Here is a 16967-nt window from a genome sequence, read left to right as displayed (position 1 = left end):
AAGGGAGGCTCCCTGCCCTAGCTCTAAGCAATGAGTTATGCCAGTCATTGCATAGCGTCTGCAATGAAATGAGGGTAAAGAAATAATGGTTTTTTTTTTCTAGAAAATCAAGAATGATGAATATAAAAACAGAGAACGAAGTCACTAGTTGAATAATAATTAAATCTGGGTAAAATATATTATTTAAAACCATTCAATCACTGCCTTATCTTTTTTGATTCCTGCCGGATGCTCCTGAGTAGAATCATCTGACTATCTCTGAATGAGCATTAGGATTTGGGAAGCATCTTAATAAAACACTAACTGAAGCCACTCTGAAGAAAACATCATTAATCATGTCATCTGATAAGAGATACTGTCAAAGCTACACTTAGAAATTTATACTCAGGCTGAATTCCAGTAACATCCCTTGTGTACATTAGAGATTAGGAAAATGAGAGCTTCTTCATTTACTATATAAATTTTTGAAAAATATTATTTTGGCCTAATTTCTCAAAATGGAAATCACCTAGACACATGGATCTCCCAGTGGCAGAGTCTTTCTAGTCCAGTTCACTTTATACAATTCTCCTGTATTATCTTCAGAAAGTACTATTTTCATTTTAACACCGTCTATTGAAAATATACTGAAAAGGCTGCAAAACTCCCTATTACTTTTTAAGTAAATATAAAATCTTTAGGTTGGTATTTAAGACACCAATTTAGCTATTCCTAGGTTTACCCATCTTTAGGCAAGATTTATATCAATTTAAAAATATCAACCAAACTATAATAACTGACTGCTTAGTATATGGTAAACATTAAGTAAGACATCTTGAAGATGCAAAAAATTTATGAGGGACAGCTGGGTGGCTCAGTCAGTTGAACATGTGACTCTTGACCCTGGCTCCGGTCATGATCCCAGGGTGATGGGATCAAGCCCTGATTCGGGCCCCACATCAGGCTCTGATGATTCTCTGGGCAGATGATTCTCTGTCTCTCCCTCTGTCTCACTCCCTCTCAGGGTGTGCACATGCACGCTCTCCCTCTCTAAAAGAAAAAAAGAACAAAGAAAGAATATATGAAGTATTCCCATTCCTTAATGACTACCCAAATTAATCTCATAGGAATAGGCAACATTGTAAAGAATGATGCAGACAATAGGAGCTTGCAGGAGAAAGACACAAAGAGATCAGAATTGTGACGTTTGTAAAAGAGGGCCTTGAAGAAAAGTAAGATTTAGTCAAGTGGAGGGTAACAGAGAGGCTATTGTAAGTTAGGAGAATGTATGTAAAGGAATGATGGCAGAGATTTGCAAGTATCTTCTGGGTCAATAAATAGACCAATATGCACAGAGCATAAAGTGTATATTGGGAATAGTGGACCAGATTTTGATAGTCAGGCATCAGAATAAAGGATGGGTTTTCTGTAAACAATAAAAAGGAAATCATTGAAAACTTTATGAGATCAAGGTAATGAAAATATTTTAGGAAAATAAGTCTGGCAAAAGTGCAGAGAGAATCTGTAGGAGGATATTAGGGTGCTTACCTTAGACATTAGTGATGTAAAGAGGTCTTTACCCTTAATATTTGCCCACAGTGGCTGAGAATAAGCTGTATTGGGGGCTGTTGGGGGAAAAGTTTGAGAAGTGTCAAGAGTTGGGAGAAAAGCCTCTATTGGAGTGTCATAAAAAGTCAGGGAGAGAGGTCATCTTGATAAGAAAATAGTTATCAATCTGATAATGGTTTTTAGAAATGCCAAGGAGAATGAAGAAGGCCAATAGAAATAAAATAAAAATAAAATAAATGCTTAGCCTGAAGGGAAACCATCAAAAGGACAGAAAAGTAAACCATTTCCACATGATATGAAATACATGGAAACCAATTGCCAACAAATCCTAATAGAATGAAAGAACTGAAAGTTCATAGAGATAAAAGATAGGGGTTCCTGGGTGGCTTAGTCAGTTAAGCCTTGAACTCTTGATTTTGGCTCATGTCATGATCTCACATTTTGAGAGTTTGAGGCCTGCTATTGGGCTTTGTACTGATAGTGTGGACCCTGCTTGAGATTCTCTCTCTCTTCCTCTCTCTCTGCCCCTTACCTGCGCTCTCTCTCTCCCTCAAAATAAGTAAAAACAAACTTAAAAAAGATAGGATCCCCAAATAAGGAAGTCTTATAGCAAATTTCTAAAAAAAAAAAAAAATTCAAAGAGGAATTGGGATATTGAGAAAGGGAATGATCTATAGTCAATTTGCTTAACTAAATTATTTTAATGAATATATTAAAGAGCAGTGGAATAGTTGTGACTGTCTCCAAATTTAGACCAACAGATTCCATAATTTTGTGAATATAGTTATCGAAAGTGAGAGGGCAAAATTTCAAGGTAGGATTTTAGGCTTGAAAGGCTATATGGTATATTGCCTTCTCCGTTACAAGAATATAAAAGTTATTCCACATTTTATTCCAGTGCTTTAGAGTTTTGTTTTTTATGACCATCTCCCCTGGAATTTATTTTTATGCATCATTTAAGGATGAGAAAAAACTTGTTTCCCAATTAATAGTTTTCCACTGATTTCCATTGATTGATCAATGCACTATTTATCTAATGATATGATACACCAATTTTGTCATATATATGCATCCTTGATTTAATGCCACTTGAGCAGAATTAATTATGATATATATATACACACACACACACACACACATATGTATATATACATATACACACATATATATACACATATATATGCATACATATATATACATATATACATATACACACACACACACACACAGTTGACTCTTAAACTACACAGATTTGAACTGCTTCAGTCCACTTACATGCCAATTGTTTTTCATAAACACTGTACAGTCCTATAAATGTATGTTCTCTTCCTTATAATTTTCTTAATAACATTTTCTTTCCTCTAGCCTACTTTATTGTAAAATACAGTATATAATGTATATAATATGCAAAATATGTGTTAATCTGTTGTTTATGTTACCAGTAAGGCATCCGGTCAACAGTAGGGTATTAATGGTTAAATTTGGGGGAAGTCAAAAGTTAAAAAAAAATTTTTTTTTTCTTCAACGTTTATTTATTTTTGGGACACAGAGAGACAGAGCATGAACGGGGGAGGGGCAGAGAGAGAGGGAGACACAGAATCAGAAACAGGCTCCAGGCTCTGAGCCATCAGCCCAGAGCCTGACGCGGGGCTCGAACTCACGGAACGTGAGATCGTGACCTGGCTGAAGTCGGACGCTTAACCGACTGCGCCACCCAGGCGCCCCGGGAAGTCAAAAGTTTTAAGAGGGTTTGTGACTGTTTGTGGGGTCAATACCCCTAACTCTCACCATGTTCAAGGGCCAACTCTCTCTATACATATATATGTATTTCCTCCCCTTCAGCTTCTAAGTACTGTTGTGAGCTCTCAGCCAATAGGAGCTGGTATGTATTGTGATGGACTGTATAAAATAGTTCTTGGCCAGTAAGCATAAGTACACTATAGCTTTCAGCTACAGAATCTGCTACTTTGCTAACCATTTGGTGAATATATTCTGCAGTGTGTGTAATTTATTATGCTATGGCTTCTCTTTCGTTTGTTTTGTATTCTGAGAACAGTTTGTCCAAAATGACTGGTTAAGTGTGTAGAAATAACACTTGATATATTTAATATATACAAGGTAATGGTGTTATAATGGTACTTAAAATATAAGTTTTGAAGAGGCTGGAGGTGCTTTCCAGGATACAATCAAGTAAGCAGATTGTTAAGATCATCAAAAAGATATATATTGATAAGTGACAACTGACATTAAAAAGCCCATTATAACATCACTATGATTTGGATTGACCAACAATTATATGAAGATACTTAAGGAAAAGATTATGGCAGGAATCTCATCCCCATTTCAGAGAATCTGAGTAGATTGTAGGAGTGGTTGCCAAAGCAGGATACCAGCAAAGCATATCCCATAGGGATTTATGATAGTGATTCTCCTATAGAATTGATTCAGTTATGTTTCTCTTTCCAGTAATACAATCCCTCCATTAAATGGGGTATGGGTGTGCTAAATTCCTGTAAGTATTCACGGGTCTGTTTCAGGAATTTAAATTCTGTAATATTAATTTATGTGTTCATTCCTGCATCAATACAACAGTTTTAATTACTATAACCTCACGTTTTATTATAGTACAAAAACATTTTGAAAAATATCTTGAATATTATTTATTACTTATCTTTCTAGATGAACTTCAAGAAAAGCTTCTCTGTCTTTTTAAATACTATTAGGATTTTTATTGGGATTATACTAACTAGGTGATTTGAGGAAACTCTCATAGTGTTCCTCCCCAGATTCATATTTTTTATATCCTTTAGCAAAGTTTTCTCATACCAATCCTACAGTTTTGGAGTTTCTTACTGGTTATTTGGCAGATTTTATTGCTCTAGGTTGTGGCAAACTTTTTTCAAATATATTTTAAAATTATGTTTTGTTGGTGTTTAGGAAAGGCAAATACTTTATCTTATCGGTAGTCATTTTGCTGACCTCTCAAAGAAATAGTTTTTCTTTTGATTGTTGGATCTTTTTGTTGATAATTATGACATTTGTAAAAACCGACAGTTCTGCCTCTTTTTACCCAATACTGCTCTTTTTCTTGTCTTATTCCACTGCCTTAGAAATTTGACTGATTGTAATGGGAATTATTAATTATATCTTTGTAAGTCTCTAATGGATTTGCTTTATCAGGCCAAGTAAGCTTCATTCTATTCTTATTTTACTGATAGTTTTATTTTTTCAAGATTGGCAAGGTGATTGTAGTAAATCCTCTTTACTATATAAGGTCTATATAAATTTCTTTACAAAATGTATGAAGACTATGACCTATTAATATTTTTAATATTTGTAAATGTTCTCATTCATGCTGGAAAAATGTGAATTATCTGTTTAGTTTCCATATGTAGTTGTTAAAATAACATCTTTTATGTATGAGAGTTTTGTTAAAATTTCCCTCTATTAATGTAGATTATACATCTCTCTTCATATTGTTTTGTTTTCTTTTTATATTTCAATGTTGAGTTTTTAACTACATAAAGATTCATGATGCTTGTAACTTATGGGGGGTTTAATCAGCAAAACATATGCCATGTTTACTTTGACTAAAAGTATCACGCCTAGGTTCTCTTTGTAAGCATTTATTTGGTATATTTTTCATCCTCCCTCTACATCCAACATTTTGTTTAGATGTGTCTCCTGGTCTCTTGTAAACAGCTTATCATTAAATAAATTTACTCCCCAATCTAATAATCTATCTTTTATGAGGTTAATTTAACATATTGACTTTTAGTTAATATAGTGACTTTAGTTTAGCATATATTTGGTATTTTCTTTTTGCTCTAGTTTCTTCCTTATTTACTTTCTATCTTCAGCCGAATTTGTTTACTTTGTTCACTGGGCCATACTTTTTTTTTTTTTTTTCCCCTGTCTAGGAATTTTCAAGTAATTCATCGCATTTCTCTCTTGCTTGTCCTTGAATTTTAAATAACGTATTTAAACACAGGTTTTTGGCTATAATGTCAATCATTTGTGTCAGTAACCTCCTTCCCAAACTACATAAGATTATTAATATACTTAGACCAATCCTAACATCTCCCAATCTCTCATGCTTTGTGGATATCATCTGGAATTTTATTTATAGATTTTAAAATATTTGCTTTATATTGTGGCTCAATTTTTATGTGAATTTTATCTTAATAACTATGATAATTGTAATTTCATGAAAAATAATATTTTATCAGTTTCACTGTTACCTCTTTCAATCCGTGTGTTCCTCTTAGTCGTATATATTTATTTTCGATATCTTTAAGTGATACATCAGAAAACACTGATGGTGGCAAAGTTCTGAGACTTTTAATATATTAAAATGCCCTAATTTTCCCCTCAAAATTAAATGATAGTTCAGCTGGGCAAAGAAATCTAAGTTAAAAATAATGGTCCTTTAGAACTGCAAAAATTGTTTCCACTTGCTTACTGCCTGGGAGATCAAACGAGAAATCTAACAGCAATCTGAATATTGTTCCTTTAAAATTACCTTGTTTATGTTTTATCTTTTGAGAAGCTTTTAGGGCCTGTCTGCATTTTCGTGGAGATCGGAAATTTCCCAACATGTCTAGGTGTGTGTCTTATTTTTCCCCACACATATGCAGACATTTTATTAGTTTCTGCAACAAGAGGACAATAATACCAATTTTTAAATATAAGTCTGAGGTCATCTGAGATGCCAACCAAATACACGGAAGAAAGATAAATGTCTTGCAAGAGGTTTAGCACAGATCTTGGAGAACTTGTGCTCAATGGGAAGGGGAGCAGCCCAGAGGAGGGGGAGTAAAAGGGGGCAGAGGGTCAGATGAAAGGGTAGTGGTGAGGGTGATGGATCTGGTTGCCTGCAGTTGCTAGTTATCCTGAAGCAACTTTAGCAATTATGCCTAAAATTCCGTAGTCACTTTCAAACACCTCCATATGATACCCTCAAAATCTGAAATCATGGGGCGCCTGGGTGGCGCAGTCGGTTAAGCGTCCGACTTCAGCCAGGTCATGATCTCGCGGTCCGTGAGTTCGAGCCCCGCGTCGGGCTCTGGGCGGATGGCTCAGAGCCTGGACCCTGTTTCCGATTCTGTGTCTCCCTCTCTCTCTGCCCCTCCCCCGTTCATGCTCTGTCTCTCTCTGTCCCAAAAATAAATAAACGTTGGAAAAAAAAATTAAAAAAAAAAATCTGAGGGGCGCCTGGGTGGCGCAGTCGGTTGGGCGTCCGACTTCAGCCAGGTCACGATCTTGCGGTCCGTGAGTTCGAGCCCCGCGTCGGGCTCTGGGCTGATGGCTCGGAGCCTGGAGCCTGCTTCCAATTCTGTGTCTCCCTCTCTCTCTGCCCCTCCCCCGTTCATGCTCCGTCTCTCTCTGCCCCAAAAATAAATAAAAAATGTTGAAAAAAAAAATTTAAAAAAAAAAATCTGAAATCAGTAGATGAACTGTAGCTGCAAGGTTCACAAAATAATCAATGAAGCCAGAATGAGACAACCCAGAGAGAAAATCCCGGCACTTATTCTCAATCTGTCCTTCCTCAATTTAAAATAAACTCTAATAGGGGTGCCTCGGTAGCTCAGTCACTTAAGTGTGGGACTTCACTCAGGTCAGGATCTCAGGATTGGTGAGTTCCAGCCCCACATCTGGCTCTGTGCTGACAGCTCAGAGCCTGGAGTCTGCTTAGGATTCTGTGTCTTCATCTCTCTCTGCAACTGCCCCACTTGTGCTCTCTCTGTCTCTCTCAACCTCTCAAAAATAAAACATTAAAAATTTAAAAATAAAATAAAATAAACTCTAATATACCTGAGGTGAGATTCAGAAAGTAGCAGCAGAGCCAGCTGGGTCTTCTACTGAACTTTTCATCAAATACCAAGAAAGAACAAGGGGCAAGGCAAATTTTTATTTTTATTTTATCTTATTTTAAAATAGAACAACCTGAAGTTATTCTATTACAAAGGGACATGGCTGAATAGGTAGGAAACAGATTCTCCGTTGTGAGTTCTCTTGATGGCTTCCGCAAGGATCATGGAGATGTCGATCGCCTCTATCTTGGAGCAATGTTTCATCTTACCCTCCTGAGGTATGGTATTGGTGACGACCACCGCTTCAAAGCACGCACTGTTGATGCGAGCAAGGGCTGGGCCAGAAAAGATTCCGTGAGTCAAGATCGCGTAAACTCTGGCGGCTCCAGCGGAGAGAAGTTTGTCAGCTGCATGACAGATTGTACCACAAGTATCAGCCATGTCATCCACAAGGATGGCCACACGATCCTTCACATCCCCCACTAGCACCATACGGTCCACTTCATTGGCCTTCTTCCGTTCTTTGTGAATCAAGGCAAAGGCCACATGCAACCTGTGTGCAATGGAGGTCGCTCTCTTAGCTCCACCAGCGTCTGGTGACACAACAGTGCAGTTCCTCCACTCAGAGATATTCTCCCTTATCCATTTCAGGACAGCTGGCTCCGCATAGAGATTGTCTACGGGGATATCAAAAAACCCCTGAATTTGAGAAGCATGTAAGTCCATGGTGATGATATGATCTGCACCTGCTACAGACAGCATATTTGCAACAAGTTTGGCGGATATTGGGGCCCGGCTCTTATCCTTCTTATCCTGCCGGGCATAAGGGAAGCATGGGATGACCGCAGTAACCCGGCTGGCTGAAGCAATCTTGCAGGCATCAATCATGATCAAAAGCTCCATTAGACTGTCATTGATTTCGCCACAACCACTCTGCACTATGTAAACATCCTCTCCTCGCACACTCTCGCCAATTTCCACGCAGGTCTCCTGGTTGCTGAATTTCTTGGTCACCACCTTGCCTAGCTCCAGGCCCAGGCGGTCGGCAATTTTCTGGGATAGGTCCTGATGGGAGCTGCCCCCGAAGATTTTGATATTTGCCATTTTGCCCAATCACTCGAGGTACTTACTCTTCATCCGGCGATCACTGCTGCTGTCAAGATTGCAACCGAAGTCAGACCACAGACTAACAAACGACTTTCCGTTGTTACCGGGCAGTTACCCGCCCGGTTCAGACGGTGGGCGCGAGCTGGTCTATGTTGATCTTGAGTCTTTGGGAAAAAAATTCCTGCTTGGCATCCACTTTGCACTTTTAAACTAAAAAAATCAAGTCTTTCTTCAGTTCATGGAAGTTTTACTTCTGTTAGTGCCTGTAGTAGTTTCCTAGGGGTGTGAAATTTAATGCCTAAAAATATAAAGTTTCTGTAAGGTAAAGGATGTATACGTTTAAAAGGAAAGTTACAGACTGGAGAAAATGTCTAACAATGTGCTTCCAATGGAGTGAGGAAAAAGACCAAAAACATTTGGAAATGGTATGAACAGGCAATTTACAGGGGAAAAAAGATAATAAACATATGAAAAAATGCTAGTAATCAGGAAAATGCTAATTTTCACACATTAGGTGGGCCAAAATTATAAGATAGATAAACTCCTCCATTGTAATAGAATGTATAAGTGTGAAATCTTGCAAGGAAAGTTTTGTTTCATAAAACCTTTGACTCAATGTATCTCCTTCTAGGAATCTACTCAATAGAAATATTCATAGACAACCCCGAAATATATTGATAATTTTATTTGTCACTGTGTTAATTCATTCAGTTAATATTTCATGAGGTATTGTCAGTCAGGTATTGTACCATTTATAGAATATAGGATGGTGAATGACAAATAGTATATCTCTCTAGAGTTACTCATAAAAACAAAATCTGGAAACTAACAAATGTCCATCAATAGGTAAAGTATCATATAATGTATTATACAAACATAAGCAGACATTAAAGAAACTGACTTATGTGCAGTCATATGGAAATATTCCCAAGATATTTCTAAATGTAAAAAACCCAGTCAAAAAGGTACACAATATATGAAATTTATGTATTTAGAATTAAGAAATAGTTAAAGCATCAAGTCATTACGGAGGTCCGTTTTATGATGATTATCTCTAGAGAGGGGTGTAGGTTGGTGGCAGTTTGGGATGAAGAAGGACTGTCACATTTTATTGCCATTTATTAATGTAGTATTTGAACTTTTATTACTTTTGTAATTAAAAAAAGACTAATAAAAATATGTGTGATGATTAAGTGTTAGCAAATTTTAAGTACACAGCTTCCAAAATGCATTAGGAGTTGGAGTAATGGGGAAAGAAATGGTAGGGACCACAGATACCAGAAATTTCAAGAACAAATTGTATCATAAAAATAATGGAAGCATCAGATATAGATCATACATTTTTATCCTGCTAATTGTGTGTCTGACTTTTGGTTCTGCAATATTTTGATGTAGCCTAAATATAAATAACCATTTTTTCATAGTTTGAAATTGATAAATAATCTGTTGGATATATTTTCTCACCCTACTTGTGAGCTCTCCCACTGAGTGGGGTTCATGAATCGGGTAAGGACTGGAGTAGGCAACAGAAATCGGTAAGATTTGACAATGTCTATGAAACACATCACTTTGCTAGAAAAAAAAAGTGTAGTTATGTTAAATGTGCTATTAATATAAAACCATATAAACAGCTATGTCAAAAAGGCTAAATCAAAATGTCCTGCTGCTGATCCAATCACCTCTCTTCTCAACATCGTCAAGCTTTTCTCCTCAATTCAGACTCTTCATGGTTGATAGTGCCTGCCAGCTCATTTCTGCCTACAACCCTCCATTCATGTTCCTTCCTATCATAAAATCAGCAGACCCATCTATACTGTATAATTCTCATCCTCAGCCTGACTACATACAGTGATTTCTAAAGAAAATTCTGTGGCTTAATTTAGCTGCACTAAAAAGTACTTGCAGCTTCAATTAAAATGATTTTTCTCTCAGTGTTCTCAATGTGTCACACATTTTTCACTTTTTAAAGAAAAACAAAACAGATTTTTAAATAGACTTATTATTACCTAAATAGGACTGAATGCTAATGTAAACATTAAAAACACATAGTTGGTTGCATTGCCTTGAGGTGTTAAGTAGAAGAAATTTTTGTCTTGCTGCTATTTTTTGCTCCAAGCTCTGGCTGTTGCAACACCTTATAGTTCCAGGGATTTGTCTAAAATCATAAAATGTTAAAGGTGGAAATAGCCTTCCAGACCACCCAGTCCAACATCCCGATTCACAGACGGGGAACTGAGGCCCAGAGAAATGAAGCAACTGGTTTGGGATCTAAAAGCTAATTAGAGGCAGAGTGTGGCCTAGAATGTGGGATTCCTGAATTTCCAAATAGCATTTTTCTCAGTCTATCATTTTTCTTTGAGGTTTATGAGAATGAAGGAAAAATGTAAAAGTCGGGCAGAAACTTTTACATAAAAATGTTACTTTTTTTATTATCAAACAACTACAGTAAGGAACAACTTTCCATATCTGAGACCGAATAATCCTTTTAAAAATTATTTCCTGAAACAAATGAACAATTGGTAGTGTCATGGAAATATCTCTGTTACGCTGACATTTCTGTTACATGAATCTATTGCAAGGGGATTTAGTTCCTCTTTACTTTGGTCTTTGTGGGTTGAGAAAGACATCTGTCTTATCATTGGCTGTTCCGAACAAAAGTTACAGGTAGGAATGATGCCTATTGAAGAACATATTCTCTGTATTTAAGACATCATATCTTAATAAATTACTCTAGATAAATAAATTGTGGTATAGAGAAAATGTCTATCTTTCTCCTTCCCAAGGTAAGCGTATTTAAATGTCATCTCTACAGATCTTTGAGAACTGCTATATTTTGAAGGTCTTTTGAGTCAATACCCAGAATATATATATATATATATATATATATATATATATATGTGTGTGTGTGTATATATATATATATAACCTTGGTGATAGTTTCTTGCTTTACTGATTATTTTTTACCCTTTGTAATTCCAACATAAATAATTCAAAGAGAGAGCCTTGATGCAGCTTGATCAGCTAAGGAGAAAAGAAATTCAGTCAATTCTTTTAGAAAGTGGAGAAAAACAGTTGTTGTATTTTAAGTAAAATAAATGCTTTCACTAAACATACTTGCAGTTGACAAAATGCTAGATGTTTAGGTGGCAATTATAGTTCTTTGATAAACTGTCAAATCTTGTCACAACACATGTTACAAACAAGGACAGATTTAGATGTCCTTTATGACAGCTTTGTGTAGGTTGAGAATGTTTGGCAGTTAATTTCAAACAAGGAACATATTTTTCTTTCCAGCAGTTATCTGCTTGTTTATTAGGAAGAGTTTCTTTATGCCTTTAATCTTACTCATTTGACTCACAGTTCCAGATCATTATTGTAACATTACCTTACCTCATTTATTTTGTTCATAATAACCATCCACAATACTTTGAGAAAATTTCCCACAGAGCTTTACATTGGTAGAAATACTTTAAAGTTTGTTTTGTAATTTTTTACAATTAAAGTTGACTACTGTGTGTGTTTATTGAGCTTTTAGTTGGAAATCCATCATTTTATACAATAGATGTGAAGATAATGATTAGGTAAACAAAGCTGAGTAAAACAAATAAAAGAAAAGGAGAAAGATTTGTGATTCAGAAATGCCCCTTTAATTTTGAGAGTTATTGTAGACTTACGAGGGTATTTTTGAAACATGTTTACAAATTAAAAAAAATTCCAGAGAGCTTGAAAATCCTAGTATGAAACAATAATCTTGGAATAAAAATGATGTCACATATGCTGAATAATATGTACTTGCAATGGCAGATGAAGCAGTATATATGGAGATTAGCAAATTGCAAATAAGAAATATCTCCCCAATATTTATATGAAATATTTTAAAGTGTTTTAAAACAGTTTTTGATGATGGATCTTTCCCTTTTGTGTATAATATTAGTTTCATGAAATTAGTAAAAAGATTCATGTTAATTATATTTTGACAAAACACAAGCTCCATTTATGCTATTCAATTCTTTTTAAAAGATATTTTAGGGGCGCCTGGGTGGCTCAGTCGGTTAAGCTCAGGTCATGATCTCATGGTTCGTAGGTTTGAGCCTCTCGCCGGGCTCTGTGCTGACAGCTCGGAGCCTGAAGCCTGCTTCAGATTCTGTGTCTCCCTCTCTCTCTATTCCTCCCCTGCTTGTGCTTTCTCTCTCTCAAAAATAAATTAAGATTAAAATTTTTTAAAAAACATATTTTATCTTTTTCAATTGTGATCATTTGTTTAGTCCTCATAATAAACACTAAGACCCATTGTCCATTCAGGTAAGTAAAAACTGAGTGTATGTGCTTTGGAATGATGTAGTGATTCTCAGACGTGAAGGACATCAAGATTTCCAGGCAAGACTGTTAGAATATACATTCCTGAACCCTGTGCCTATAGGTATTGATTAGTGGGTACAGGGTGGAGTCCTAGGCTTTGTGTCTCTTTTTTTTATTATTTAAAATTCTTTTAATGTTTATTTATTTTTGAGACAATGCAAGAGACAGAGTGCAAGCAGTGGAGGAGCAGACAGAGGGAGACACAGAAACTGAAGCTCCAGGCTCTGAGCTGTCAGCACAGAGCTGACTTGGGGCTCAAACTCACAAACCGTGAGATCATGACCTGAGCCAAAGTCAGATGCTTAACTGACTGAGCCACTCAGGCGCTCAGGTGTCCCCCCAGGCTTTGTGTCTAATAAGATACCAGATAACGCTTAATGCCGCTTTCTGCTGACCGCACTTTTGAGAGCCACTGGTTTTTATCATCAACATTTATTTTGCCATTTGGGAAAATGAAAGGTATAGTTTTCTTTTTCTTTGACTCATTTCACTAGCTGTTGTGATGTGGCATTTTGATTTTGCTTCTAGATCTTTTTCTCTTCATATTCTTCTTTTCTATGTATGAATATTACTTTCACATATCACATAATTCTTTAAGAACTATAAACACACACACTTCAACTTAAAATACCTGTATAATGTTCCAGAAATATTTTGACAAGTACATGTAGGATATGAACTCTTGTTATTTTGGAGATTTAAAAAATCCATTAGGCATTTGAGCATCTGAAAATCAGTTTCTACCTACCAGCCCAGTAAGAATTGAATGAAAACTAAGAGGCTCTCCAATTTATTGTCTGATTTCCCCTCCTTGAATTTCTTACAGTATTCACCACTGAGATAGTTCTTTTTGTCATACCCTGAAGACCGTTTGGCTGTCCATGAGGATACTAAGCATTGTACAGGGTAAATACTTGCTAGTTTGATTTGATATTCCCCCTTGGGAGGAAGTCATTGTATATCAGTTTATAAAACAACAACGACGACAACAAAGTAAGCAAAAACAAAAGAATTTCTCTATCAATTAAGTGTTAGAAAGAGTACAATCTTAAGGCCTCCATATTGTTCTTTCTCAAAAGCTATTATTCCGGGGCGCCTGGGTGGCGCAGTCGGTTAAGCGTCCGACTTCAGCCAGGTCACGATCTCGCGGTCCGGGAGTTCGAGCCCCGCGTCGGGCTCTGGGCTGATGGCTCGGAGCCTGGAGCCTGTTTCCGATTCTGTGTCTCCCTCTCTCTCTGCCCCTCCCCCGTTCATGCTCTGTCTCTCTCTGTCCCAAAAATAAATAAACGTTGAAAAAAAAAAATAAAAATAAAAAAATAAAAAATAAAAAAAAGCTATTATTCCTTCATACTTCCTTTCAAATTTTAGAGTCAGCTTTCAAGTTCCACTAAAATTTTTGTTAGATTTTGATTGGAATTACATTATACCTATGAATCAATTTAGGGAGAAAATTGACATTACAATACTGAGTTTTCCAATCCATGAACATGCTATTTCTTTCCACTTAATTACTTTTTAAAATGAAAATAAGTTTTCATAATTTTTCTGTAGAAGTCTTTCCTTACAAATACTTTTCTGTATGGCTTTTGATATTTTCAGATATTTAATTTTTATATGATATGAATGCTATCTACTGAAAGTTGTATTTTCTGTTACATAGATATATACTTGATATTCTAAATATTATTTCTATTTTTAAAACTTTTTGGGATTTGTAATAGTTTCTGTATAAGCCATCATATCATCTGTAAATAAATGTCAGTTACGGTTCTCCTTTCTGTTCCGTGTACTTCCCCCCCGGCCTTTTGTTGCTGGTTAAAATCCTCTAAATTCAGGTTGACTAGAAGTGGTGACAGGTCATTCTTGCCTTGTCGCTAATCTCAAAAGGAAAGACTTTTAGTATTTTACCATTATGGATGATGTTTGTCAGTTGCATTTTATCAGAAAATACTCTGCTAGATTAAGAAAATCCTTTCTGTTGTTAGGTTGCTGAAAGTTTCTTTTTTTCTCTTTAATCAAGAAAGGGACTTGAACAAAGTCAAGTGCTTTTCCCACAGCTTTTGAGATTATAATATGATTTTTGAGTTTAACTTCTTAATAGCATAAATTACAGTGATTTCTTTTCTAATGTTAAACCGACCTTACATTCATGAGATAAACCCAATTTAATCATTATATATTTCCTTTTTTATATATTGCTTGATTTAGTTAGTTGATAGTTTATTTAGAATTTTTTCATATCTTTTTAAGCGAATCTGGTCCATAATTTTCTTGTCTTTTCTTATTGAGAACACAAGATTATGCTAGCTATACATGAGTTGAAAAGCATGTCATTTTTTTTTGTCCTATAGAAGATTTACATAAGTTATGACATTATGTGGAACAAGGCCAAAAAGTTTTGATTATTTATTTAATTTATCTAATGGTTTTCAGTTATATTCAGGATATAGGTTATTGGTAATGTTCAAAATTTCCAATTTTTTGTCAATTTTGTGAGTTTTTTTTTTACTGAATTTCTTATTTCATCTTATTTTTCAAATTTACTGACTTGATACTATCCATAATATCCTCCTATTTCATTTTTAGTACGTGCAACTTTAGTACGTGATTCCCTTTGTCATTTTTTGTCATTTCTAGTATTAAGTTTTTTTAAATATTTGCTTTCTTTTTGATCAATTTCATCAGAAGTCTATTAATTTTATTAGTCTTTCCAAAAAACTAATATTTGAAATTGTTGATGCACCCCAGTGGATGCTTATTTTAGTCTTTGTTGACTAAGATTATTTTTATTATTTATTTTAATCTCTTCTTTGAGTTTATTTTGCTTTTCTTTTTTTTAAACTTGTTGAAATGTGTGTTTAACTTATTATTTATTAATATTTAAAGCTATACGTTTTTATTCTAAGTACTGTTTGGACTGAAGATTTGTGTGTAATTTTTATAGTATTTCTGTGGGTATTCAGGTAAACTTATTTTCTAATTTTGATGGCAATTTCTTCTTTGTTCAGCGGTTATATAATTTTTTGACTAACAAGTAGATAGGTAATTTTGATATCTTATTTATGGTTTCTAGCTTAGTAGTACTATAGTCAGAAAACATGATCTGTGTGATTTAAGTATTTTGAAATTTGCTGGAACATTTTTGTAGTCCTAAGTGGTGACTTTTCGTAAATATTCCATGTGTGCTAGAAAAAATACGTACTGTGGAGTGGTTAGGTGCTATAAACATACACGCACATTAGATCTGGTCTGTTTGTAATGTTCTTTATGTCTTTCCTACCTTTACTGATTTTTTTTTCCTATTTCATCAAATACTAAGAAATATGTTAAAACTTCAACAGTGATTTTTGGTGTATATTTGTCTCTATAAATCTCTCCTTTATTTCTCTGTATTTTAAGTTGTAACTTTTGGAATCGAGAAACTATTTTAAAGTAAAACTCTTTTTTATACTAATGTCTTTTGCCTTAAATTCTATTTGCTGATAATTATATTAGCTATCTTTAAAATAGTATTTGGTTTATTTTCTGGTCTTGTAGTTTTAGCCTTACTGCATGTTTATGTATTAGTTGTGTTGCTTATAAATGCCATTTAACTTCATGTCCTTTAACTTTATTTATCCCTTCCTAACATAGAGTGGTCAGGTATTATCATTTCCCTTCCTTCTCTCCTTCCTTCCCTTTTTTTTTATTTCCACAATTAAATTATTATTGTTGTTTATATAATCAATGTTCATTTAGCTATATCTACCTACGTATTACTCTCTTTTCCCCTCTTTTATTATAACATCTTAAATATCCTTTTGAGATCAGTTGCCTTCTGCCTAAAGTACATCCTTACAAATTTTCAAGATACTGCTGGTGAAAAACTCTCTTTTTTCTTTTGGTGTGATGTCTTCATTTCACCCTCATTCTCAGAGATATTTTTGCTAAGTGTACAATTCCAGGTTGTCGGTTATTTTCTTTCAGCCCATTGAGTTAATCATTTTCCCTTTCTCTGGATTCTCTTGCTGCTATTTAGAACTCAGCCTGCTTTGAATTTATTCCTTTGAACGTAATACATTTGTCCCCTCTAGCTGCTTTTTAAGACAATCCTTCCTTCCTTCCTTCCTTCCTTCCTTCCTTCCTTCCTTCCTTCCTTCC

At 35.2% G+C, this 16967-nt stretch overlaps 1 protein-coding gene across 1 annotated transcript in view; it reads right to left on the bottom strand.

Annotated features, from left to right (window-relative positions):
- Window positions 1-7439: 7439 nt before the first annotated feature.
- PRPS1L1 (phosphoribosyl pyrophosphate synthetase 1 like 1) overlaps window positions 7440-16967 on the bottom strand; it is a 31697-nt gene continuing 22169 nt past the window's right edge. The window contains exon 3 of the mRNA XM_040472505.1: window positions 7440-8766. Coding sequence (XP_040328439.1) covers window positions 7509-8465 — 957 coding nt within the window. The 5' untranslated portion in view covers window positions 8466-8766 and the 3' untranslated portion in view covers window positions 7440-7508. The remainder of the gene's footprint in view (window positions 8767-16967) is intronic.

This window comes from Herpailurus yagouaroundi, unplaced genomic scaffold (assembly GCF_014898765.1).
Source record: "Herpailurus yagouaroundi ecotype Mexico unplaced genomic scaffold, PumYag 100, whole genome shotgun sequence".
In the NCBI taxonomy this organism is placed as follows: Eukaryota; Metazoa; Chordata; class Mammalia; order Carnivora; family Felidae; genus Herpailurus; species Herpailurus yagouaroundi.
Note: the sequence above shows the minus strand (reverse complement) of the source record. Positions and strands in the feature narration are given on the sequence as shown.